Genomic DNA, 27030 nt, shown 5'->3' on the forward strand with positions numbered 1-27030 from the left:
ATATCTCTGAGCCGTCCTCTCCCGCCACTGTTTTCTCCCTTGCCGCAGACCCCAACAACCACCGGCCAGGGTTGTCTTGAAGAGGCCCTTGTCCCCATCAACATGGGGGCAAAGTGCTTTGGGGTGGGGGAGCGCAGAGCTGCCCTGCCCAAAAGCACCCACCCCCCCATGCTGAGGACCTACGGACTGGTATGGTTCAGGGGCGGCGCAACCCCCCCCCCTTCTGACCTGCCGGGCTGTATGCTCGGATAAGGGTCTTTGTATGAATTTGGAGGGGGGCATTTTTTTTTTACAAATTTTGGCGGGGGGGGGGGGGGGGGGTTTCCCTACGAATCCATACTAGACCCTCAATTTTAATTTTTATTACATTTGGCTGTCAGTGGGGAAGCCCGCTGACAGCTGATGACTCATCGGTTGTTAAGTATGCGGCAGCTGGCTTCCTGGCCCCCTCCTCAGCAACCAGCTATATACAGTGTGTTTAATGAGGGGGGGGGGTTGAAAAACAGATGTCAGCAGATCGGATGTAAGTGGATCGTCAGCTAACATCCGTTTTTTGTGCGTTACATTCTTTTTAACGGAAGAAAAATAGGGTTTTCCTCCATCTTAAGCTAAGCTAAGCTCTGTTTTTTTAATGGAGACAGATGTCAGCGGATGATCATCCGCTATCCCATAGAGATCCATGCATGTCTGCTTTTCATCCGTTAACGGATGGATGAAAAACGGACATAAGGAACGCCTGTGTGAAAGGGGCCTTAGTCGATTGTGAGCAGATACAATGGTCATGGCTCCCTCCGGATTCCTCCATCCACACAAGCAAATGGACAGAGGAATCCTCCCTGTTCCTGGAGGTTGAAACATACCTTTAATGACCTGCTGAAAAAAAAATAATGTTCCATAATTAAGATAATTAATTAAAATAATTCAGAATCAAATGTTGTCTTAGCTGGGGTTTAGGGCTTAAAATCCTATAGTAGGGTTTCCCGAGCACAAAGATTTCTGCTTATTCTCAATAGGTTTAGGACAGCTAGGGCTCTGCTAAAAGCCTGGCATTGTTGTTACCCTTTCACAGAAGATTCCCCTATGCTTTATAGAGGATCCACTAGTGTCCCTGAGAATTACCTTAAATGCATGCTTGTGGCAGGTCAAAACACTATCCTTCTCCAAGGAATACACACTTCATGGTTCTGACCAATCATGAGAGAAACCTGAAGGTCACCATAGCTGACCTCCACATCTAAAAATACTACCTGCCTATCAAGCTCACTCTCTAGCTTCAAAATTTGAATTGCTAACGTAAAAGAAGTATGCAGGTAATAACTTCTAATGTTTTCTGATGTTCCTGGTCTTCATACTTGTTTTGGCGCATTGCCTAATAGGCCAAACAACTAGCCAGACAATTAGCATTTTCAGAAAAATCTTAATGTTGATGTAACCAGGAGCTGGCTAATGCTAGGCACTGTGCAGTGTGACGCTGCTGTGGAGCTGTTTTCTCCTATTGTTCAGCTGGACGCTGTGTTGTCATATCCTGAATATAGAATGAGTTCTAGGAGAAAAATCTAGCATCTTGGGATGTGTAGTCCACGGAGTCAATATTTGCACTCAGCTGGATTGTTTTGAACTACAAGTACCAGCCGGGTGGGGAATAGGAGAAGAATAGGATGCTGGGAGAGGTGATAAAAGGCCTGTGTGCAGGCAGGATCTTCCTCTTGGGACCCTGGCCTGGAAGCTGCTAGCAAGTAACCTGTGCTGAAGTGAGAGGGAGAGAATCATTGTGTGTGGGTGCAGGAGCATCCATTGCCCACTACCTCTCTGACTAACCAGTGGCAGCCTGGAGGCCGCTCTTCCATGGCAGATCCAGCCAGGAGGGGAGTCCCAGGCAGCTGAGACATTCCTACAATATCGCTGGATCTACAGGGGGCTCAGGTAAGTATGACAGGGGCTGCTGCACACAGAATGCTTTTTATCCTAATGCCTAGAATGCATTAAGATACAAAAACATTCTGACTTTACAATCACTTTGAGTATTCAGGAGTTAATATTTTCATTAACTTAAGAACAATGTTGTATTTTTCTGAACTATCTTATTTGGCCTGTGGTGTTGAGGCACAGAAGGGAGTGGTTTGACACAATAGTGGCCTGTTCACATAGGTTTCCAACTGAATAGAGAGTTGTTTGAAGGGTCTTTATATCCTGCAAACAGTTATTGCTTTTGTTCACTGTTCTTGTCTTTCAGTAAACATAATTCAACTCTTTTCACTCAAATTGTGTATGTGTCTATAACTCTTCGATTATCACTGAAAATGTCTGAACAGGGAAAGTGATTCACCGCTCAGGTAGACCTGCTTCCAGGTGTGTGTTAGTAAATCCTTCAGGGGAGGGGAGTCCCAGGTGCTGGCTAAATGCAAATTGGAGCAAGGTTTGAAACAGGAAAGTCTGGATGCCGCACACCGGATAAAGTTGAAAAATCTTCTTTATTGTAAAACTTGGATCATCAAAAATACAAAGACACTCAGGCAGATGGTACAGATGCATCTGACGCGTTTCGCACTCTAATTTGAGTGCTTACTCATAGCTCATAGCTTTGATGATCCAAGTTTTACAATAAAGAAGATTTTTCAACTTTATCCGGTGTGCGGCATCCAGACTTTCCTGTTTCAAACCTCACTCTGCAGTGTAGTTGAGCATCATGGGAAATATAGTTCCAAAACATCTGGGGTGCCAAGGTTCACCATCACTGGTCTATAACCTGTTCAAAGTGACATTTTTTTTTTTTTTATTCTTTTTTTATGAGAAGAACAGCATACAAGACTTTCCTGTTTCAAACCTTGAAAATGTCTGAACCCAGGGTGTCGGAGGACTTGCATGGTTGGGGCAACCAGTGGGGTACAGCTTCAGCAAGCAGCCCTCATGGGGGTAGCACTACACTAGTGGTCTCTATATGTTGCTCCTCATGAATTTGCTTTACGTTAGTCCAGTGTAACTATGGTGGACAGTTCTTGGTTGTTTTACCACAACAGGGGGCTGCTTACCTTGCCCAGTAAATTGTATGTTTGTTTTTAAGACTAACCAAAACTTTTTTTTCCATTTTGGAAGGAATGGAAAGAGTTGGAAATTTTGCCAGGTTTTAAATGCTGCTTGTAGTCTTTGAAGTGGCTTATTTCCACTACCTTTACTGAAGCCCATCATCTGGGCAGAAAAGGAGGAAAAATTTCCCTCCTTGGGACCCATTTAGAAAGTGAAATTTTTGCCCATTCTTTTTTGCAAAAAGCTCAAGCTCTGTAAGATTGAATGGAGAGTGTCTGTAAACAGCACTTTCCAATTCTTGCTACATATTCTCAATTGGATTTAGGTCTGGACTTTGACTGGGCCATTCTAACACATGAATATGCTTTGATCTAAACCATTCCATTGTAGCTCTGGCTGTATGTTTACGGTCGTTGTCCTGCTGGAGGGTGAAACTCCGCCCCAGTCTCAAGTCTTTTGCAGACTCTAATGCCGCATACACACGACCTGATTTTCCGTCAGAAAAGGTCCGACGGAATCATTCCGTCGGACATTCCGATCGTGTGTGGGCTTCATCTGACTTTTTCTTTCTAAAATTCTGAAGGACCTAGAAATAGAACATGTTTCAAATCTTTCCAACTGAATCAGTTCCTATCGGGAAAACCGTTCATCTGTATGCTATTTCGACAGTCCCAAAACGATGCTAGGGCAGCTATTGGCTACTGGCTATTGAACTTCCTTTTTCTAGTCCCGTCGTACGTCATCGCGTTCTAAACTAAACACCTGAAAAGGACAAAAGTTATAAAGTTCTAACTCTTGGGCAATCTTGTCTAAAACTTAAAAAAAAAAACTGGAGTTAGACTTTAAGGCTACTTTCACACTAAGGCACTTTACAGGCACTATAGCGCTAAAAAAAGCATCTGCAAAGTGCCTGTAAAGTGCCTCTCCTGTCACTCCTGTGTGAAAGCCTGAGAGCTTTCACACTGGAGTGGTGCGCTGGCAGGATGCTAAAAAAAAGTCCTGCAAGCAGCATCTTTGAGACGCTTTGGGAGCGGTGTATACACCGCTCCCAAAGTGCTCCTGCCCTTTGAAATCAATGGGCAGCAGCGCTTTGCGGGCGCTTTTAACCCTTTTTCGGTCATTAGCAGGGGGGGGGTTAAAAGCGCCCCGCTAGTAGCCGAAAAGCACTGCAAAAACTACGGTAAAGCACCACTTTAACGCCAACAGTGTGAAAGGGCTCTAAATATAGTATAGAAAAGTTAAACTACAACCACTTTTAGCAAAGCCGTCATTTGCAAACTGATAAGAGGAATGAGTATGTCATATTACAGAATTATAAACATCAGATTTATGATCTCTGGCTAAAATAGAGTTAACATCACATTTGATTATGGTTAATTTATCTTTCTTCAGAGCCATGAAGCACTATCCCTCATATCCTTGGAATTAGGATATGCAGATCCTGTTTATGAAGCAGCCTCTTCCTCTACTAGTCACGGCTCTTGTTTATTTGTAGAGCTCTGAAGTTCTAATACATTTGAAAAGATCATTTGCAATGCTTGACTGCATTTAAGAGATACTTAGACACTGCCACAAAGATTTATTCCCATGTTTAGTCAGCCTAAGAAAATAAACCAACTTTTGCAAAGGTAATATTGGCAACCAAATGCATAACCTTTTACTTTGTTACTTTGTATAACATTTGAAAAGTGCACCAGTTTTTTGGAGCGAATGTCTAATATGCTGTAAAAAGAAAATCCAGTTACCAAGATTTGAGCTTATTTTTCAACGGTAATACTAAGCCCTACCTTCTGTACCATTTATATGGAACATGCTGACTTGTATTTTAAAGTCTGTTTACAGGGATCATTAACTGAAGGTAAAAGTTACATATAGCTGAGTGAGTCACATAGTAAATCATGCATTGGCTGGATCTAAAGTTTAAACCAGCAGACAAAGCCGGCAATGAGGCAGGCTGATAGTGCAGTATTATCTCTTTAGCTAACCCATAGTGCTTGGGAAATCATTTGTCACATATTAAATAATTGTTGGTAAAGCAAATACTATAGCAAAAGATAAGAAACATGTTACTTGCATTAGTGTGATGCAGTGCAATTCATTCTGAATAGCACCCCAACGCAGCTTGCCAATGGACGTGCATTGGGGTGCACTGCCAGAAATGGAATATGAATATATGGCTTTTTGGCTCACTCTGGCGCATTAGACAGCTGAATCAAAATGACTGGGCTGCCCTAAAGCAACCCACATGGACACATGGCATAATGCGTGTCTATGCACCATACCAGTATGCATAGGTCCTTAACCACAGCCTCGGAGGATTTGGCTGCTCAATGACCAGGCCATTTTTTGCGATACGGCACTGAGTCGCTTTAACTGACAATTGCGCGGTTGTGCAACGCTGTACCCAAACAAAATTGACGTCCTTTTTTTCCCACAAATAGAGATTTCTTTTGGTGTTATTTGATTGCCTCTGCAGTTTTTAATTTTTGTGCTATAAACAAATGAAGAGCGATAATTTTGAAAAAAACACAATATCTTTTACTTTTTGCTATAATAAATATCCCACATTTTTAATCAAAACACATTTTTTCCTCGGTTTAGGCCAATATGTATTCTACATATTTTTGGTAAAAAAATGGCAATAAGCATATATTGATTGGTTTGTGCAAAAGTTATAGTGTCTACAAATAGGGGATAGATTTATGCCATTTTGATTTTATTTATTTTTTTACTAGTAATGGCGGTGATCTGCGATTTTTATAGGGAATGCAAATATGCAGCGGCTATATCGGACACTTTTGACACATTTTTGGGACCATTGACAATTATACAGCGATCAGTGCTAATAAAATGCACTGATTACTGTATAAATGTCACTGGCAGGGAAGGGATTAACACTAGGGGGCGATCAAGGGGTTAACTGTGTTCTCTAGGTGTGTTCTAACTGTAGGGGGGATGGGACTGACTAGGGGAAGAGAGAGATCGGTGTTCATACTTAGTATGAACACACAATCTGTCTCTACTCCCCTGAAAGAACCGGGATTTGTGTGTTTACACACACAGATCCCGGTTCTCGCTCTGTCACGAGTGATCGCATGAGCCTGGTGGGCAGCGCGCCCGCCGAGCCCTCACATCAGCTCCGGGCACACGCTGCGGGCCCCTAGTGGCCAAAAGACAAAGCGACATAAGGTAATATTGTTTTGCCCAGCCGTGCCATTCTGCTGCAGTAAAACTGCGGCAGCTGGTCGGCAAGCAGTTAAAGTGGAACTTCACTTTCTTAGTCAACATTGGCTATTTTTAATCCTCATGTTGCTAGCATTAGTAAATGGATAAGAACAAATGTAATATTTACTTGCTTTAAACTTTTTTTTTTACATTTCTTAAGTTACTTCCTGGTTTCTTGCATAGGCAAATGATGTCATACGTCCCAGAAGTCTTCGGAAGGGGAGGGAGGGTTCTCAGCTCAGCCTATACCTGAGCTAAGGGCAGATGGATTCCATGAAGTAAATGATACGTGAATCATCTGCCCTTACTCAAGAAATGCCAGGGGGTGTTTTTAAAAATGATTTCTCAGCAAAATAGTTTTAGATTGTAAGCTCTAAGGAGCAGGGCCCTCTGATTCCTCTTGTACCAAATTGTAATGTAACTGTAATGTCTGCCCTCATGTTGTAAAGCGCTGCGCAAACTGATGGCGCTATATAAATCCTGTATAATAATAAAAAAATAAAGCATGGAGATATGGATGAATTGGGGGGGTAGTTTGCTTTGGTTTGTGGTGCTCAGATGCAGTGCAGTTCTGCTTTTAAGCCTAAGAGAAATACCTGTAGTAATAATAATATTAGTCTCAGATCAGTACCATGTTTCCCCGAAAATAAGGCACGTCCTATATTTATTTTTACTCAAGAAGACACACTATATCTTATTTTCAGGGGATGTCTTATTTTTATTAAGCAGCAGCTTTACTGGTGTTTGTGGGGGGTGAGAGAGACCCACAGACTGTTGCTGGGGGAGAGAGACCCACAGTGCTGGGTAAAACGGCAGCCACACCTTTACTTCTTCCCCTGAGCACACACAATACCTAAAGCAGAGCGTCCTGCTCCTCACTTAACTGAGGAGACTTTTACTTTCACTTTCTATGTCTCCCTCTATGCCTCAGCTTGCAGCACATAGCCACGCCTATCACTATGTCTTATTTTCGGGGTATGGCTTATATTGCGCAAATGCTTAGAAATCCTGCTACAGCTTATTTTATGGGTATGTCTTATTTTCAGGGAAACACGGTAGTTCTGATATCACTGACTTTGTAATCTACATGTATGTTTTGCGTAAGAAAATACTGAAGCCAGAGGCAGTCTGGCAACAAAAAATTTCAAATGTAATCAGCAATGGTAGCTTCTGTGTTTCTCCCACTATAGGCTTCCTTGGATAATGAGACTCTCACAATTGTTATATTTGTCACAGAATTGCTACATTTCATCTACACCTTGTTGTTTTTATGGATTCTAATGCAGGGGTAAGCAACCTTTTGAGCACAGTGTGTCGAAAAATATTTTCTAAGAAATTGAGTGTGCTGTTTTTATAACAAAAAAAAAATGTTAACTTCACACTCTCAATCACGAAAAGGATTTTTTATAAAGTAAATGCTGTAACTACTTGAGTAGTAGTGAGAAATTAACATCCTGCACTTTCACACCTCAGATCACTGTCCCCCCTGCAAATCTGTCCCACCACTGTAACCCCCTGCACATCTACCCCACCACTGTTCTACCCTACACATCTGCCCCACCTCTGTACCCCCTACTCTTCTGTCCCACCACTGTAACCCCCTGCTCTTCTGCCCCACCACTGTACCTTCCTGCACATCTGCTCCACCGCCGCACCCCCATGCTCTTCTGTCTCACCACTGAACCATCTTCTCATCTGTCCTAACACTAAACTTATCTGCTCATCTGCCCCACCACTATACCTTCTGCACATCTGTCCCACCTCAGTTCCCCCTGCTCATCTGTCCCACCAATGTACCTCTTTCTCCTCTGCCCTGCCACTGTACCCCCCCCTGTACCCCCCCTGTACATCTGCCCCACCTCTGTACCTCCTGCTCTTCTGCTCAACCACTGTAACCCCCTGCTCATCTGTCCCACCACTTAACCCCCTTCTCATTTGCCCCAACACTGACCCCCCCGATCATCTGTCCCACCGCTGTAACCCCCTGCTTTTCTGTCACACCGCTAAACCCACTTCTCATCCCTTCCACTACTGTACCTCCTGCACATCTGCCCCACCACTGTACCCCCTTCTCATCTGCCTCAACTCTGAACCCCCTGCTCATCTTTTCCACCACTGTAACCCCTTTCTCATCTGGCCCAACACTGAACCCCCCTGCTCATCTGGCCCACAGCTGAACCCCCTTCCCATCCCTCCCACTATTGTAACTCCTGCACATCTGCCCCACTACTGTACCCCCTTGCTCTTCTGTCCCACCACTGTAACCCCGCTGCCCATCTGCCCCATCAATATACCCCTTTTCTCATCTGCCCCACCACTGTACCTCCCTGCACATCTTCTGCACCGACCCATCCCCCTGCTCTTCTGCCCCACCTCTGTTCCCCCTGCTCATCTGTCCCACTGAACCCCATTCTCATCTGCCCCAACACTGAACCCCCCTGCTCATCTGTCCCACTACTGTAACCCCCTTATCCTCTGGCCCAACACTGAACCCCTCTGCTCATCTGGGCCACAGCTGAACCCCCTTCCCATCCCTCCCACTACTGTAACTCCTGCACATCTGCCCCACCACTGTACCCTTTGCTGTTCTGTCCCACCACTGTAACCCCGCTGCTCATCTGCCCCATCAATTTACCCCTATTTACCCCTATTCAATTTACCTCTAATGTGGTTAAAATGCACTCACAATGAATTAATACGGTTTTGTCGGTACAGAAGTAAACACAAATATAATCAATGTTGACGTGTGTAAATGCATATCTTACATTTTACATATGCAAAGTAAAGTAGGTTTAATGTAGACACAGTACCATTCTCAGCTAGGCAACTAACTGGGAACTAAACTCCACAGAAGACGTGAAGCGTTTTTATGGCCTCATTAAATACCTTCACTTTAAGCTAAATAAATAAGAAAATGCTGTATAAGCCCTTACACTATTCAGTTGAACAATCACCAGAACAACATCAGCACAGAACCTGTGACGAGCAAAACTTCAAAAACAAATTCCAATAAATGCAATTCTCTCTACCTTAGGTGGCTGCTCTTCACCTTGCAGGGCACCCCAGAACACATCATCTTTTCCTGGGGTCATAGGACTTATGATCATGTCAGACAGGGAGCTGCTGCAGTGATTGTCTCTACTGGAGCGGAGATTTTCATTCTTTGATTAAGAGAAAAACAAATACAAGCACATGGATGAAATAATAACCCAGGATCACAGGAGATGGTTCTAAACAAGCAGACAATTCTGAACTACTCTCTAGAGAGGTTATGTGGTGTTCATATTACCGTAATAACCTTTTATTCCTAGGGAAGCACATACAATTACTAACTTAAAAGTTGCCTTGCTTTTACATTCACAGATAGCAGTGTTTTAGGAATACATTGGTCCTTCACATATTGTAGTGAAGATGTTAATATACAGTATTTGACATACTACTTGTTACAGATTTTATTCATCCTATTTATGACCACCAAAATATTACACAGCAATGTACTTTTTTGTTGTAGAAGCAGTGCGTTACCCTTTGGCCCCCTCACACTTACCCTCCCTGTAGCCCTCTTACACTAATACTTTCCAATAAACCCAACCCTTGCCTAAAACTCTATCTCTCTATGTAACTCCCAACAGTCACACCTTCCCTGTACCCCCAACTTACATACTAACCCTCTCTGCAGAAAAACCCTTGTTTGCACACTCCTAGACCTGCATTCTCTGAGGAAAAGACCAAGCCTTCCTGTGTTGAAGAAAAAAAAAATGCTGCAATTACCAGAATCTGTCTTAGGGTTACCATGAAGCCATAGTAACATTGGCTACAAGAAAAGGAATTTTGACTTGGCTATAAATTTCTTATCTTGGAGTACAGTACAGGACACAGGATAGATATTTATAGACCCTGTGTTATAGGCTGTTACTTTCAGGTGATATGTAGGGATGAGCCGAACACCCCCCCAGTTCGGTTTGCACCAGAACTTGTGAACAGACAAAAAATTTGTGCGAACACCGTTAGAGACTATGGGACACTGTTGGAAGGCAACATGGTTTAATATCATATTTCTGGAGTTTTCTTTCTGGTTGATACAACCAGGTGTCTGGAATGTAACAAGTTGCACATCAAAGCTTTGTAGCATATCAGAATCTTCATCTGAAAGAAGTCAGGCCCTCTAGCAAGGCTGAACAAAGCTTGGCTCCTGCCCAGCTGGTGTGATAACACTCTGTAAGCAAGCTTCAAAGAGGGCCATGGCTGCCAGGATGATTGATGAAGGTGGGCTACAAAAGATCAAAGGATCAACAGGCACTGGAGATGACTCGGGTCACATAGCGATGATACATGGACGAATGCTGGCCCTAGAGGCCAATACAGCAGGACGGACAGAAATATAATATATTGAGAAGGACTGCCCAGTAACTACCTTCATTCGTTAGAAACCTAAATGGGCTGGCAATGGGGTTGGGTCTGGACGGTGTATGGATGAAGTTTAAAAAGTGCTCACAGAAGGGAAGTCATCCCTTTTTCCCTTTTCCACTCTTGGCTCATGCCTGATGGCTGTCTGAGCCTCATGGCTCTCTCTGTTACCATTTTGAGCCCAGCTGATGAGCTAATATCTAGAGGACAGCCTTGTGATAAGTATATTTGATCTATTGTATATGCTCTATAATATTTTCCTTTTAGTGTTTTCGTGTTAACATTTTCCTATCTTCTTGGGAAATAAATAAGACATTGTGTTACTAAGCAGCGTGTTTGTTTTCATAGCTAACCTTATATCATTGTACTTATCAACAAAGTTTTAATAGACTAGATAACTATAGGAATAGACAAGTTAACACATATATGCAATAAATAGAGGGAATACCACAATCGGATAATATTATTTTAGAATTTATTTCAGACACGAACGTGAAAAATCAAAAGTTCTCATTTCAAAGGCTTATATGCAAGTTATTGCCATAAAAAGTGATTGGGGACCCGGATACTGCCCAAGGGGACATGTATCAATGCAAAAAAAAGTTTTCAAAATGCCAGTTTTTTCAGGAGCAGTGATTTTGAGAATGCTTAAAGTAAACAATAAAAATTAAATATTCCTTTAAATATGGTACATGGGGGGGGGGGGGTCCCCTTAGTCTGCCTGTAAAGTAGTGCATTTTCCCCCATGGTCAGAAAAGTACCGCAGCAAAATGACACTTCTAAAGGAAAAAATGTCATGTAAAATTGCTCACGGCTGTAATGTATTGCCAGATCCCGGCACTATACATAAAAAATAATTTTAAAAAACAGTGTGGGTCCCCCCCCCAGTCCATACCAGGCCCTTCGGGTCTGGTATGGATATTAAGGTGAACTCCAAGCCAAATTTAAAAAAAAATGACATGGAGGTCCCCTCCCCAAAATCCATACCAGACCCAAAGGGCCTGGTATGAACAGGGGGGAACCCGTGCCGTTTTTTTCTTAATTCTGTCATAGGGCTCCCCTTAACCACTTGAATACACTATATATTATATATTGTACACTCTGCTGAAAAATTGGGCCTTAGGTGTTGGTGGTACCAGAACACGATAACCCCTCACAGTTACTCTTGCTGGGCGCAGGAATGGTCCCTGCTGTTAAATATTATTTCAGAGGCTGCTTGCCCTCTTTTAGTGGCCTGTGAGCGTCTGCCTCTCCTTGGAGGCCTTCCAGACATGATGGATATTTATTTTTTTTCAAATATGATTTTTTTTTAAATTTATAGAAGGGGCAAGGCCCAAATATCACAGCAGTAACATTCGAACAAATGAGGTCTCAGCCACATATCAGCATATCACAATGAATTGGGATGTACAACAATTATTACGTATACTGAAAAGACTTCAGATAAAATTTGCGGTTATCTCGTATAATCACGTCTCCTGTAGGGCTGTCCATTCTTCTTTTCCATTTTACCTTAAATAATAACAGACACTTATGCCCCGTACACACAGTCGGATTTTCCGACGGAAAATGTGTGATAGGACCTTGTTGTTGGAAATTCCAACCGTGTGTGGGCTCCATCACACATTTTCCATGGGATTTTCCAACACACAAAGTTTGAGAGCAGGATATAAAATTTTCCGACAACAAAATCCGTTGTCGGAAATTCCGATCATGTGTACACAAATCCGACGGACAAAGTGCCACGCATGCTCAGAATAAATAAAGAGATGAAAGCTATTGGCCACTGCACTGTTTATAGTCCCGACGTACGTGTTTTACGTCACCGCGTTTAGAACGATCGGGTTTTCCAACAACTTTGTGTGACAGTGTGTATGCAAGACAAGTTTGAGCCAACATCCGTCGGAAAAAATCCTAGGATTTTGTTGTCGGAATGTCCGAACAAAGTCCGACCGTGTGTTGGGGCATTAGAAAAGGAAAGAGAGAAATGGAATAAGAACAGCTAGAGAAAGGAAAAAGGGGTGGGGGCTGGGGGAATTAGGAGATTGGTACAACTATGGCTCAGGTCGGTAAAGTCAGTTAGCTGTGCCAAGGTATTGAGAGGCTTGTGTCCTGAAGAGGGCTTCCCCTCACCCGAGAGTGTAAACATATTCAAGAGACTCCAGGTTTTCGTGTAAGTCTCATGCTTATTTTGTACTGTCAGAATCAAATCCTCCATCCTATTTATATCCTCCACCTTCTTCAGCCATGTTGCAGTGGTTGGTGGATATTGCTATTTCCAGAGCAGAGAGATACAGGATTTAGCTGCGTTTAGCAAGTAGCGTAGAATGGACTTTTTATAGGTTCTAGCAGGGATAGTAATTAGGAATCTTGAATTCTGTGAATTTTTGAGACAGTACAGATAGCCGGCCAGGAAATCCATCCATTTAGGGCAGGCCCAGAAGATGTGTAAAATCGTCCCCCTGGCATTGCCAGCAGCGGTCTGGTGTGTCAGGAAAGATGGTATGTAGTCGATTGGGCATTGAGTGCAAGCCTTTATGCCATTTGTCCAATATCGCATGGGTCCTAGTTAGTAGTGGTGGGTAGTTGTGTTCATATATACGGGAGAGGTCGGGCAGGATGTATGTACCTAGGTATTTCAATGTGGACTTCGTCCATTTGAAAAGGAAATTAGATTGTAGAGTTGGAAGGGTATGTGGGGCAGTGCTACTCCCATTGCTTCTGATTTTGAAAAATGAATTTTCAAGTTGGAAAGTGTTCCGTAGATATCAAATTCTCTAAGGAGGTTCGGCAGCGATTATTGCCGGGTTCAGCTGAGATTTTATGTTGGGTGCCAGCGACTGATGAGCCCTGTATATCTGGGTTTAATCTGATTGTTGATAAAAATAGTTCTAAGGAAAGGGCAAATAGGAGAGGGGATAGAGGGCATCCCTGTCTCTTTCCATTCTTTATGGGAAAGGGGTCAGAGAGGACTCTGTTCGCCTTCACTTGGGCTGTCGGGTTGGAATAGATCTTGGCTATCCAATGGAGCATTCCTCCCCCCCAGGCCAATATGGCAAAGCACGGAGAACATGAAGGTCCAATTCACCTGGTCGAATGCCTTCTCAGCAACGGTGTTCAAGAAAAGACATGGGGTGTTTGTGGATTTTGCAACATGGAGGAGATTCAGTACTTTGGTCATATTGTCTCTTGCCTCTCTGGAGGGGATAAAGCCAACCTGGTTGAGGTAAATTAGTTCCCTGAGCTGTTGAGCCAGTCGGGTAGCCAAGATCTTGGTAAACAACTTAACTTAAAGGTCTACATTCAGGAGCTCAAGAGTTCCCCGGTAGTCAAGTCCCTTACGGGGCGAGTATGCACTAGACCCGTTTCTTCTGGTGTAGTTCCGGGAGAGAGGGGTGTGCGCCTCCCCAATCCCCTCCACCCTACACTTAACATCCCCCCCGCATAGGGAAAAAAAACACATGTAAAGGTACATTTTGATTGTCACTTTGCATTAAGCAATGTGTAAGACAGCGGGGTATACCTGAAGATCAGAGTTCCATGTCGAGTGGTGGCTCTGGCGAAATGCCAGATGAAAAGTTGAGGCACGAAAGACCTCCAGGGTGATTACATGGGGTGAGGGGGAATTGGGGTGCTGTCTCCGGTAGTTACCGTGAGTTGTGGAATCCTGCTTGAGTGGGGGTTAGTCACTGGTGTGTAGTTGAGGGCCTCAGGAAAGCTAATAGAAGCAGAGGAATTACTCTTGGGAAGGGGAGGTTTCCGTGAAGGGAGACTTTACTATGATCCTGCAGAAACGGCCAGTGCATGGGCCAGGGTAAAGTTCCAGTTTAAGCATATCAGGGAATAAGGGGATAACTGGGTCAGATGTAATTGCAATGAGTTTGGCCAAAAGTTCACTTAGTGGGGGTAGCGTTCATAGAGTGTAGGTGCATTTATGACTCACGTGGTTCCTCTGGAGATGGCGCTCTTGGACGGCAGCGGCTTCTCAGCGGCCTAGGTTGGTAGCTACCTCCTGAGCACAGAAGGGTTCAGGCTGGCAGAAGATCTCGGGGGGAGGGCTAGCTAATTCGGGACCGTAAATGGATCAGCTTCCAGGAAGGCAAAGGGTCCGGTGTTCGGAGGGTGAAAGACCGTTGATCTTTGCAAAAGGTAACCGATAGTGGGAAACCCTATCGGTATGTTACATCCTTTGGCTCGAAGCTCATCCCTAGTGATATGACACTGGCAAATCTTTTGGGCATGATCCCTGTGCATACCCCTATAACCTTACCAAAATCCATGAGACCTCAGTATTTTTTTTGTTGTTTTTTTTTTTTTTTTTTAAAAAAGCAATGCACGTTAACACAGGTACAGAGGGAAGGATGCCCTGTGCCCTCCAAAATATGGGATTTACAGGTAGTTCAAAATTCCTTTTATCTTAATTGTACAGTACAGGGCACACGCTGGATATTCCCAGACCCTGGGATGTTCTCAAGCAATAAATCGGAGGGCTGCACAACAATAAGGTAAACAGAACAGTGCCAACAGACTCAACAAAACAAACAAGGGTCACAGACCCAACTCGATGTTCTGCTGAAAGAAGCTTGCGTCGAAAGGCTGCATTTGCAGAGGTATGAACATACAAGGCACCCTTACAAAGCTGGGCAACAGGTTCTTGACGTCAGAAAGCCCAGGTAACTCCAACCGATCTTGTGGCGTGTGCCCATAGAGATACCTTTTATGCTGGAGAACATAAGTCCTCATGAGGTGTCTTTTCCACCTTAGGACCATTGGTGGACTTAGAAGCAGGGTGTCCTTTACAAGACTGTTGGCAATAGAAAAAATAGGTTTTTTAAAATACAGCTTACCTGTAAAAAACTTTTCTTGGGAATACATCACGGGACACAGAGACTTTGATAATTACTTAGTGGGTTAGATAGTCACCATCAGGTGATTGGACACTGGCAACCCTAATTACAAGGCGAGTTCCTCCCCTATATAACCCCTCCCATACGGAGAGTACCTCAGTTTTGTAGCAAAATAATAAGTATCCCAACGTATACTGCTGAAGAGGGGTGGGAGTTCTCTGTTCTGTGATGTATTCCCAAGAAAAAGATTTTACAGGTAAGCTGTATTTAAAAAATCCTATTTTCTTGTTCATACATCACGGGACACAGAGACTTTGATAATTACTTAGTGGGATGTCCCATAGCAATGTCCAAATTGAGGGGAGGGAGACACAGAGCAGAAAAAACATAGACCACTAACAGACCAGAGGAACTATACTGCTGCCTGCAGCACACTGCGCCTAAAAGCGGCATCCTCATGCCCTCTTACATCCACCTGATAGAATCTAGTGATTGTATGGACTGAAGACCAAGTTGCAGCCTTGCAGATCTGAGCCATGGAGGCTTGGTGATGCATTGCCCATGAAGCACTAACTGCTCTAGTTGAGTGCGCTTTAACCTGAAAAGGAGGAATCTTTTTCTTTACACCATAAGCCTGAACAATAACCTGTCGAATCCATCTAGAGATAGTGGATTTTGACGCTGTCTGGCCCTTTTTGGGGCCTTCTGGCAGAATAAATAGACAATCAGTCTTTCGTATCTGAGCGGTTACCTGCAGATAGATACTGACTGCTCTTACAACATCTAAAGAGTGTAACAACTTCTCCTCTGCGGACTGCGGATCTGGAAAAAAGGACGGTAGGACCACATCTTGATTCAGATGGAATCCCGAAACCACTTTAGGCAAAAAAGTCGGGTGAGGACGCAACACCACCCTGTCTTTGTGAATAATCAAATATGGCTCTTTAAAAGAAAGAGCTGCTAACTCAGATACCCTTCTAGCCGAGTATATGGCTACCAGAAAAAAACAATTTTTTTGTCAAAAAATCTAAAGAAGCATGGTGCAATGGTTCAAAAGGTTGTTCCTGTAAAACAGACAAAACCAAATTCAAATCCCATGGGCACACAGGAGGCTTAACTGGCGGATTCAAGCGTAAAGCCCCTGAACAAGGGCCCGGACGAGGGAATGAGAGTCAAGTGGTCTTTGAAAGAATACTGACAAGGCTGAGATCTGGCCCTTGATAGTACTCAAGGCCAGCTTCATTTCTATACCTAATTGAAGAAAGGCAAGAATCCTGCTAATGGCATACTTTCTAGGATGCCACCCCCTGGATTCACACCAGGAAACATATGCCATCCAGATTCTGTAGTAGATGAGCCTGGAAGCCGGCTTCCTAGCATTAACTAGACTGGACAGGATTGGTCCCGAGAGGCCATGACCCTTCATAATGTGGGTCTCAACTGCCAAACCTTCAAATTCAGACTTCGTAAGGCAGGATGGAATATTGGACCCTGTGATAGTAGATCTGGGCGCAGCGGAAGAACCCAAAGTCTTCCTTCTGCCATCTTTACGATCTCCACATACCAAGGTCGCCTGGGCCAAGCCGGAGCCACCAGAATTACCGGCTTTCCTTCCCTTTTGATTTTCCGCAGGAATCGCGGGAGAAGCGGAACTGGAGGGAACGCATAGATCAGAGAGTACTGATCCCATGGAATCGTTATGGCATCTGACCCTTGTGCTAGCAGATTCTTTGTTCTTGACACAAAGTTATCCAGTTTCCTGTTGAACCTGGAAGCCAACAGGTCTACATCAGGGGTACCCCATCTTCGACATATGACCTGAAAAATATTGGGGTGTAGAGACCATTCTCCTGGGCACAGCTGCTGGCGACTCAGGAAATCTGCCTGCCAATTTTCCACCCTTGGAATGAAGACCGCAGACAGGCAAGGAACATGCCTCTCTGCCCATGAAAAAAATGTGATTCACCTCTTTTCGGGCATCCAGACTCCTGCTGCCCCCTTGGTGATTGATATAGGTCACTGTTGTAGCATTGTCGGACTGTATCCGGACAGGGCAACCCTGCAATCTGGAAGTCCAGACCCTGAGGACTAGACGAATTGCCCGAATCTCCAGAATGTTGATGGGCCAGAGCCTTTCAGCTCTGGACCATCTTCCCTGAGTGGAAGCTTCTTCCAGAACCACTCCCCTGCCTATTAGGCTGGCATCTGTGGTTACCACTTTTCAAGTAACTGGAACAAAGGATTTTCCTTTTAGTAGATTCTTGGTTAGCAACCAACAATTGAGGCTCTGGCGTACCCATGGTGATGGGCACATTGGAAGATCCAAGGCTTGTACTCTTTTGCTCCAGGCAGAGAGGATGCAGCTCTGCAGAGGCCTTGAGTGAAACTGGGCGTAAGGAACAGCCTTGAAAGAGGCCACCATTTTCCCTAATAGTCTCATACATAGTCGAATGGAACGATTTTCCTTGCTATGACTACTCGGACCAAATCCTTTATGGCTTTGGCTTTTGACCTGGGTAAAAATACTCTGCTTTGGACCGTGTCTATGACCATGCCCAAATACTCCAGCCTTTTTAGGGGCTGTAAGGAAGACTTTTCTAGATTGAGGACCCAGCCTAGGTACACTAAGTACTCTACTGTGCTGAGCACACTGCGGTCTAAGCGTGCTAGGGACTGTTCTACAAGTAGCAAATCGTCCAGACAAACTGTCACTGTTATGCCCTGAGTCCTTAGTTTTGCCAAGGGCGGGGTTAGAATTTTTGTGAACACTCAAGGTGCTGTAGCAAGACCGAAAGGTAGGGCCACAAATTGGAAGTGGCGCTGACCCACCGCAAAACCTTAGAAATCTTTGGTGAGCGGGAAATATTGGCACATGTAAATATGTATCCTTGATGTCTGTTGATGCCAAGAATCCTCCCCCCTGCAGGGTGGAAACTACTGAGCGGATTGACTCCATGCGGAAAGAACGAATGTCTAAATACTGATTCAGGTCTTTTAGATCTAGAATAGGTCTGACATCCCTGTTTGGTTTTGGAACCGAAAAGAAGTTTGAGTAGAACCCCGAGCCTTGCTCTTTTGGGGTCACTTCTATAATTACCCTTTGGGATAGTAGATGTTCTAAGGCCAGAAACAAGGGTCCTCTTTTTTTCTGGATCTTTGGAGACTCTTGACCTTAGGAAGGGAGATGGCGGAAACCTCCGGAACTCCAGCTTGTAGCCCAGAGACACTGTGGAGGTCACCCATTTGTCCTGAATCTCTTCCCGCCAGGCGCCTGCAAACTGCAGCAGCCTTCCCCCCACTCGGCTGAGCGGGGGCGCCCCTTCATAGGGAGGCTTTGGGGTTCTGTTTAACAGATCTTGGACCTCAAGACTTCTCTTGCCCTGGGGCTTGGCCCTGGACCTCTCCCCTAGTATTGGACTGGGGAAGCCGTCGCTACTGCCTGGAGGTCGAGGCTTCAGGGTCTAGGGACAGAACGTCTAAATGAGGGAGGTTTATTCTTCTTTTTAACCGGTAACAATGTGGTCCTACCCCTGGTAATTTTCTGGATATATTTTGTCCAGATCATCCCCAAACAGGCGTTCCTCATAAAACGGGAACCCAGTAAAATATTTTTTGCACAAAGCTTCAGCTTCCCAATGCTTAAGCTAAAGCCATGTGCACCAGCAGGGATGCTTGCTGAACAGAATCCATAATGGCATCAACTGTAAAACACAAGGTTTTAGGAAGGTCTGTACAAACCTCGCCCTCCTCAGTGGAGAGGAGGTTAAGCACCTGCTTCATTTGTTCCTTGAGGAACCGGCACATGCCGATTTACTGCGACCGCAGGCTGGACTACAGCGCTAGCCACTGAAAAGGAGGCTTTAAATAAAGTTTCCAGCTTCTTATCAGTTGGACCTTTTAAACCCCTGAGCATTGTCCACAGGACAGGTCGGGCTTTTATTCACACAAGAAATAGCCACATCTAGTGCTGGCACCCCCTGTTTGTTGGTGAACTTTTCCTCCACCGGCTAAAGCATGAAAAACCTCTTAGGAGGAAAAAATAGTTTATCTGGGTGACCCCAGTCATCATACAACAATTTCTCCAGCAAAGGATGAATTGGGAAGGTATACGCAGCCTGTGGGGATTTCTGAGATCCCATGGAGGAACAGAGGATATGACAGCCTCAGCAGAGGGCAATCTATATGTGGTACGCACCAACTCAGTATAATATTGCACCTGTACTTTGAGGGCCTGGGAGGCAGAAGAGAGCTTCTCCTCTTCCCCTGAATCGTCCGACTGCTCCCGATCCCCATCCTCAGAGATATCTCATCATTATCAGAATGCTCATCCGATAGGGAACCCAGAGCAGAGGGAGGGGATCTACCCCTTTTCTGCTACTCCTTAAGGAAGCTGTGATAAAGTAGTAATCCTGCCTTCTAAACCATCCATTGCAGCCTTCATAGTGTCTTCAGTGACATATACAGGGACTGCAACATTGGGAGAGGCTGCAAAGCCTGACAGGGGTACAGACTCATCCTGTGAGGCTGCCTCCAGTCTTTCGGGGGGGGGGGTGTGGAATCCTGCAGGCATGCCCAGAACCCCTAGATGTAGGCGGTGATTTCTTAGTGCCTCTTTTACCTCCCCCTGAAGCCCTCTTATGAGGAGACATAGTCCTAAGCTGCAAAACAGAAGTACTAGTACAAATGCAACCACTGTTGTGCCTAGTATTACAATATAAACATTAGCTTAGTCTGCACAACCTGATGCCGAGTAGGTTTCTTGGGTATGCCTGGATCAGAATCCACTAAGATGCTTACTGCCCACAGCTCTGTGTCCCACTGCTTACAGGAGCTCTGGCGTACTGGGCTTTAAACATAGCCACTTTGCGCCTGCGCACTGATGCGCCATGCATGGCACTGCAACCACGCCCCCCTCCTTCCCTGCCGAAAAACCGCCGTAAAAGCACGCCCAGGACTGTCATGGCGGAGGCCGAGGGTGAGGGGGGAGAAAGGAGACCCCCTGAGAACTGCGTGGGATCCCCCCTTTCAGGTTATGCGGCAGAGCCTGCAGCGGAGGAGGTGAGCGGCTTCTCAGACCAGCTTCACTGAGTGTGTATCCTGGATGGCATGTAAGTATACACCAGGTATGTCTCTTACTCCCTCTAGTGGCGGAAACCAGGTAAGGCATGCAAACTACTCAAAAGAAGATAATCCATATGTGTATTCTTTAGGATTGTCCTCACTTACCTTATCCCCGCGGCAGGAACTGCTGAAAAAACAGACAGATCCAACCTTCACCCATCACGGCGGGTAGCGTTGTGCCAACCTTCAGGGTTCTGGGTTCCTACTCATAGGATTCTCTTCCCTGGACCTGTAGAAGACTCTGCCAGAAAAACTTTTTGCACAACTTAAATTGTGCCCCAAAGCGCTGGATCCCAGAGCCCAGTCCTCAAAGAGAGACATTACATGCAAAACCTTGTTTCTTCTTTCACGAGGCCCGGGTACCATCCATCGTAGCCATATTTATTGGCCCGAGGTATGGATCCGGTTGTATAGCTCCTAGGCCCCCACAGAGACCATCAAGCAGAGCTTTCTTCTTGGCACATCTTTAGCGTGACCAACCACCTTAGACACTGGCGAAAAAACTGAGGTACTCTTCGTATGGGAGGGGTTATATAGGGGAGGAACTCTCCTTGTAATTAGGGTTGCCAGTGTCCAATCACCTGATGATGACTATCTAACCCACTAAGTAATTATCAAAGTCTCTGTGTCCCATGATGTATGAACAAGAAAGTCTGTTTATCGAACTGATGCTGTGGCTGTCAGACCTTGACTGCTCTAACCATACAATGGAGAGCATTTTTTTCTGGGATGCTTAGGAACAGGGCACAAAGGAGGAAAGACAATCTCCTTGTTAAGGTGAAAGGCTGAAATCACATTGAGTAGAAAGGCAGGTATTCGACCCAAAACCACTTTATCCTTGTGAAAAATCAGGAAAAGATCTTTGCTTATAAAGCCGCTAATGCAAAAACACATCTGACACGTGGTAGAGAGGGATTAGGGAGAACCTGTCTGTTGGCCGTGGACCCTTTTGGGTGAGTGCTACATATCGTTTTGATCTATTTTGATATTATTTTTTAATATGCATTTATATATTGGTGTGAGAATAATGTAATTTGTTTTTAATTTGCTGTTCAATCTAATGGTGTAGTCATATGTTTTGGTGTTATATGTGTTTGCTTGGTGCATTGAGGGTTAACAGAAATCCAGAGTAGATTGGTATGCCTATAAGAGGTATTCACACACACTCTGCAGGCTCACCTTCTTGATAAAGTCATCATAACGATGAAATGCCATTGGGTGGTAGAGTTTAACAGTGTGTAAAAGACACAAACAACAATTTTCCCAATTCAAGCGCTTAGGACTAATATATTGTAGGACTGGCTCTTGAGGAGTCCACTGATGTGGAACCATGTAGGCTACATTAGTAAAAGTGGTGTTAATGATAACCACAACAATATTGAATGGCACAAAAAGACCTTAAAGCATGAAAACCACATATATTATCATAAAAATGAAGCTTGTACTTAACAGTGTGTGCAGTCTTAGCTTACAGAGAAGAGTTTATCCAAATGCGGCGCAGGCCAGCTGTATCATCAGTGCGGTGTGAGTGCCTCTGCAGTTCTGGGGAAACTGACAGCTTATGTTCCTGGTTAAATACTGTTGTTAATATAAGTGCATTACTGTTTCTAATAAATTAAGGTGCTTTCAAAATATTACGCTATGTGGGATTTATTTTTACTTGCTTTCTGATAAACCACAATGAGGGGCAACCCAAACACAGATGAGCTGTTTTCCACCTGATTTAAAGGATAGGTTTACATTTCAGAGCATGTTACATCCATAATTCGGGTGTAACATGCTCAAAGCTGTCCCTGCACCTGCTATCATATTTTGAAGTGGCGAGGCTATTCGGGGCTCTGCCCACACATCCATGTCATTCATTCACAGAAATCTGTGAATGAGAGAACTACAAGTACCATCGGCCAATGCAGCTGACCGCTTTCAATTAACTACAAGGGCGCTGATGAGTGCTCTCGTAGTTAATTCACAAGCCGCACAGCTTGTAAATATTCAGCCTGTATTGAAGGTACGTGCTGAAAGCTGCAGGGCTTGTCTGCAGGAACCTGACACTGCACCCCTTATCCACCAATCATGGGAGCAATGCTTTGCAGGCACATTTTTTTTTTAACAGGTGAACTTGGCCTTTAATGCTTCAATTTACCTGTGGCCAGGTTTTTCCAAAGCGATCTTTACCTTTCTTGAGAGAGATTTGCAATAAAAGTTGGTGAGTGTGTGTCCAACAGGAAAGGGTACTAAAAAAGTAACCAAAAGTCGGACTTTAAAAACAATGGAGAAGTAACAAAAATGATATTCATAATATTTATTGAAAAAAATTCATTGTATAAACATAGTGTACAAAAAGGATAAAAAAACATGAACAATGGTACAGTTTGTACAATGAGCCCTTGTGCGTCTACGCGCTTCGCCGTTGGGCTTCTTCTGGACACGATCAAGGATCAGTGATGTAACAAAAAAGAAGAAAAGAGAACGAGTTGGTTGGTTAGGCCTCATGTACAAATTCCCAGTAGCCGGAAAATTTCCAAAAATGTGGAATGCTTCAGGTATTGCTACAATACCTTCCAGTATTACTGTTCTGCTGGTCATTCATTTGTTTGGACACAAGACGTACACCCATCCCTGTTGTAGCAATACCTGAAGTATTTATACGATTTTTTATAAGCATGCCACACTTTTGGAAATTTTCTGGCTACTGGGAATTTGTACATGAGGCCTAACCAACTTGAAGGCAGTGAGATTTGTTCTTTTTTCTTCTTTTTTGTTACATCTCTGAACCTTGATTGTGTCCTGAAGAAGCCTAACGGCGAAACGCGTAGACGCACAAGGGATCATTGTACAAACTGTACCATTTGTTAATGTTTTTTATCCTTTTTTGTAACAATGTTTATATGATGAAATGTTTTCAATAAATATTATGAATATCATTTTTGTTACTTCTCCATTGTTTCTATGCCTTTAAAGTCTGACTTTTGGTTACTTTTTTAGTACCCTTTCCTACTTCCCCTAATTTACAGATGTGGCATTATGAGTGCTTCCCTCTTTTATTCTGTGTGTCCAACAGGATGCGGAGGAAAGCACTACTGTGATCATTATTTTCTGTCTAATAAGAAGACTTTTGTGAACACTACTTGGTGGATATCATGTTTGTATTAAGGATTATAGTTACTTGAATATTTGTTTGGGCACTGGGTGAACTGATTTCAAAGGACAATATTTATATTGTGTGTGTGTGTATATATAATGTTTGTATGATACTTGATTGGGAGCATTGAATAATAATTGTATATGGAGATTTTTTTTTATTGTTGTAATACATAAGTATTTAATCACATCAACACTTTGTTTAGATTTTATTTCATTGAAGTGAAATGCTGCTTTGAGGATTGTGATTAATCCTCTCTTTATGTTTTATATATGGGAACAGCCTGCTATTTGTTTTTTTTGTTTACCGGTTATAGCTTGGCAATGATTTTCAGAGGAGTAATTTTTTTTCTTTAGGAGTACACAGTCCTCATAAGATGCCCATTTTATTTGTTCATGAATGGGGAATGTCGTTTTAGACTTTGTAGGTCTTTTAGTACCCAAAGGGGCCTGGTGACACAGAGGAGACTTGAGTGTTACTATGCAGAGGTTTTTGCACACAGCAGAAGTTCTATACTGGTACACATTTTGCGTGGTGGTGGGAAATCTTTTGCAGTCTCCTCTAGTACTGACTCTTGGTTCTCTATATTTTCCTCTGCTTATACAACTTCTAGAGCAGGTATGTAGGCAGGTGCGGTCTACTATCTCCACTGTAGGTGGTGCTCATCCACAGTAGCATTGCAGTTGGAGAAGAAATCAAGAAGAACACAGTTCTTCTATGATTTCCTGGGCCACTGGGGAAGCTATCCAATTGGATGCTGCCACCCCATGTGACTCTAGAAGCCATCTTGGGTCAGGCAGAGCCTATTTAAAGCCCTGGCTCCCAGGCATGGAGCGCATTTTGCAAGTGGGCAGATTAGGGACAAGTACCCTGCCTAGTAGAGACAGAACTAGCGTCAGGGAAAGGTTCCTGACAAGGAGGGAAAGCATAGTGCTCGCAACTTCTCTGGACAAATTCCCCTCTGGGCATTAAGTGGCCAGGCCCTATTCTGCCCTTCCTAATAGACGCTGTCAATTCAGCTGAAAACTGCTCTCTACATGCTGTTGGACCTGTGAGTGTTCCTGGTTGGGTTGCCTTCCCCCCGAGCTTATTGTAAACTGTCATTGCATTATTTCAATAATTTGCATGTGTTCTTGCCACCCCACTGCATCCCACTTACATTTGGCATAGTTGGCAGGGTATGTCCTTTGCAGTGGGTATGGAAAGAGGATTGGGTTCCAGAATTGCTCCACTAGGATTGGCCTTAGCCCTTATACCAAAGTTCAATGGCTCTAACATTCCCTTTGCCGAGTGGCAGGAGAGACTAGAGAGTGCCGCACACCTGTACCAGGGTCCGGCCCAGCAGATGGAGGAACTGGCTATTAGCCCCTTGGAGGATGATGCCCACCACACAGTGATGGCACTGCCAGAGGATGAGCAAACTATTATTTAGCAGATTGTGTCACACTTGGAAGGCCTGTTAGGGGAGAAGATACTGCTTCTGAAGCTGCATCGCAGGTTCTTCTTAAGGAAACAGCAGGAGGATGAGAACCTCACCTAATATGCAGTAGCCATGCAGAATCTCTGGAGGCGCCTGGAAAAGAAGGATGTGTGTGACTGCGCTGACATTACTGATTCAGACCATATACTAAGGGACCAGTTCATAGCTGGTCTGAAGGCTGTCCCAGTCTGAGAGCCTTGCAAGGGAATGTTAAAGCGCAACCTGCCATCTCCTTCCTTGATGCAGTGGTGGGTGCGGTTGCACGGGAACAGGAAGAGACAGATGCAATGGTGGCAGTGACCAAGGTATTCAAACCTGCATACTTCATAGAGGAGGCCCTGGCACGTACACTCATGTCAGCCATGTAACCCATGCTGGAAATGCTAGTTTCAAGTGGCCGCCTTGAAACGGTGTAGCCTCCTCTAACAAAGACTCGCCCAACCCCATAGGGGTGAGAACCCACTGTGCAGGGGCTTTGTGGAGGACTGAATCTCTGGAGGCGCCTGGAAAAGAAGGATGTGTGTGCTGCGCTGACATTACTGATTTAGACCATATACTAAGGGACCAGTTCATAGCTGGTCTGAAGGCTGTCCCAGTCTGAGAGCCTTGCAAGGGAATGTTAAAGCGCATCCTGCCACCTCCTTCCTTGATGCAGTGGTGGGTGCGGTTGCACGGGAACAGGAAGAGACAGATGCAATGGTGGCAGTGACCAAGGAATTCAAACCTGCATACTTCATAGAGGAGGCCCTGGCACGTACACTCATGTCAGCCATGTAACCCATGCTGGAAATGCTAGTTTCAAGTGGCCGCCTTGAAACGGGGTAGCCTCCTCTAATAAAGACTCGCCCAACCCCATAGGGGTGGGAACCCACTGTGCAGGGGCTTTGTGGAGGACTGAAAATGCTGGCCGTTCAACCATTATGGATACATACTAAAAACTGTGGGTGGCCTGGATTCAGAAACCCCTCCAGGCTGTTGTTAAATGACTGAATTCCGGGGCAGAGGGATGACCCCTGTGACAGACAACCCAAAGTCCCAGCATGTCAGAGGACATGGTCGCATCGAGCACAATGGTGGCCGCCTTCGTAATGGGCAAGAAGTCCATGCCTGATTGACACCGTGTCAGAGGTCATGGAGTGTGATTTCTATGTGCAGAAATTTGGAGCACAAGAACAAATTGGACCCCTGCTGGCTATCCCTCAGAGTGGCCAATAATCTACCCATCCTGGTCAAAGGTATCATGTGGGTAAGAATTCAAATCAAAAGCCAGGTGGTGGTGTGGGTAGGGATAGTGGTAGTGGTGACCTGTGGCCCAGTCAACCCAGCAGTGCCGTTCGTGCTGGGCATGAGCATCTTTAAAGACCTGGACTTACAACTGTCTGTTGACCAAATATTAACATTTTGGCTGGTGGGTTCATGGCTGTGGCCTGCGAGCTGTGTGGCTCCAAGTGCTCCAGGCCTACGAGGCCCAATGCAGGGCAACCAAGAAGCAACCATAGCAAGTAGGAGTGGTTCATACACCCAATCAAGCAAAAGTTTTATCGCGCCCCACATAATTGAATGCCTTTCAGCCTCCATATAGACCCCAGTACTTTCCAGCTTCTAATGGAAAGATGTCTTAAAGACTTCAATTCTGAAACTGTGTGGTAGTTCACTCTTGATGATATCGTCTTTTCCAAGACATTTGAAGAACATGTTAAACATCTGGAATGCCAAGCACAAACGAGGAAGCAAGCTTGAGCCCCAGTGGGAGCTCATCCCATACCAGGTGGTGGGGCAGCCTT

At 44.6% G+C, this 27030-nt stretch overlaps 1 protein-coding gene across 2 annotated transcripts in view; it reads right to left on the reverse strand.

Moving 5' to 3' along the window:
* Positions 1-27030, reverse strand: part of NRK (Nik related kinase) — a 402914-nt gene that overhangs the window by 150968 nt on the left and 224916 nt on the right. For both annotated transcript variants that reach the window (XM_073599301.1, XM_073599300.1), the window contains exon 17: positions 9279-9410. In XM_073599301.1, coding sequence (XP_073455402.1) covers positions 9279-9410 — 132 coding nt within the window. The remainder of the gene's footprint in view (positions 1-9278; positions 9411-27030) is intronic.

Source organism: Aquarana catesbeiana, linkage group LG09, assembly GCF_042186555.1.
Source record: "Aquarana catesbeiana isolate 2022-GZ linkage group LG09, ASM4218655v1, whole genome shotgun sequence".
NCBI lineage: Eukaryota > Metazoa > Chordata > Amphibia > Anura > Ranidae > Aquarana > Aquarana catesbeiana.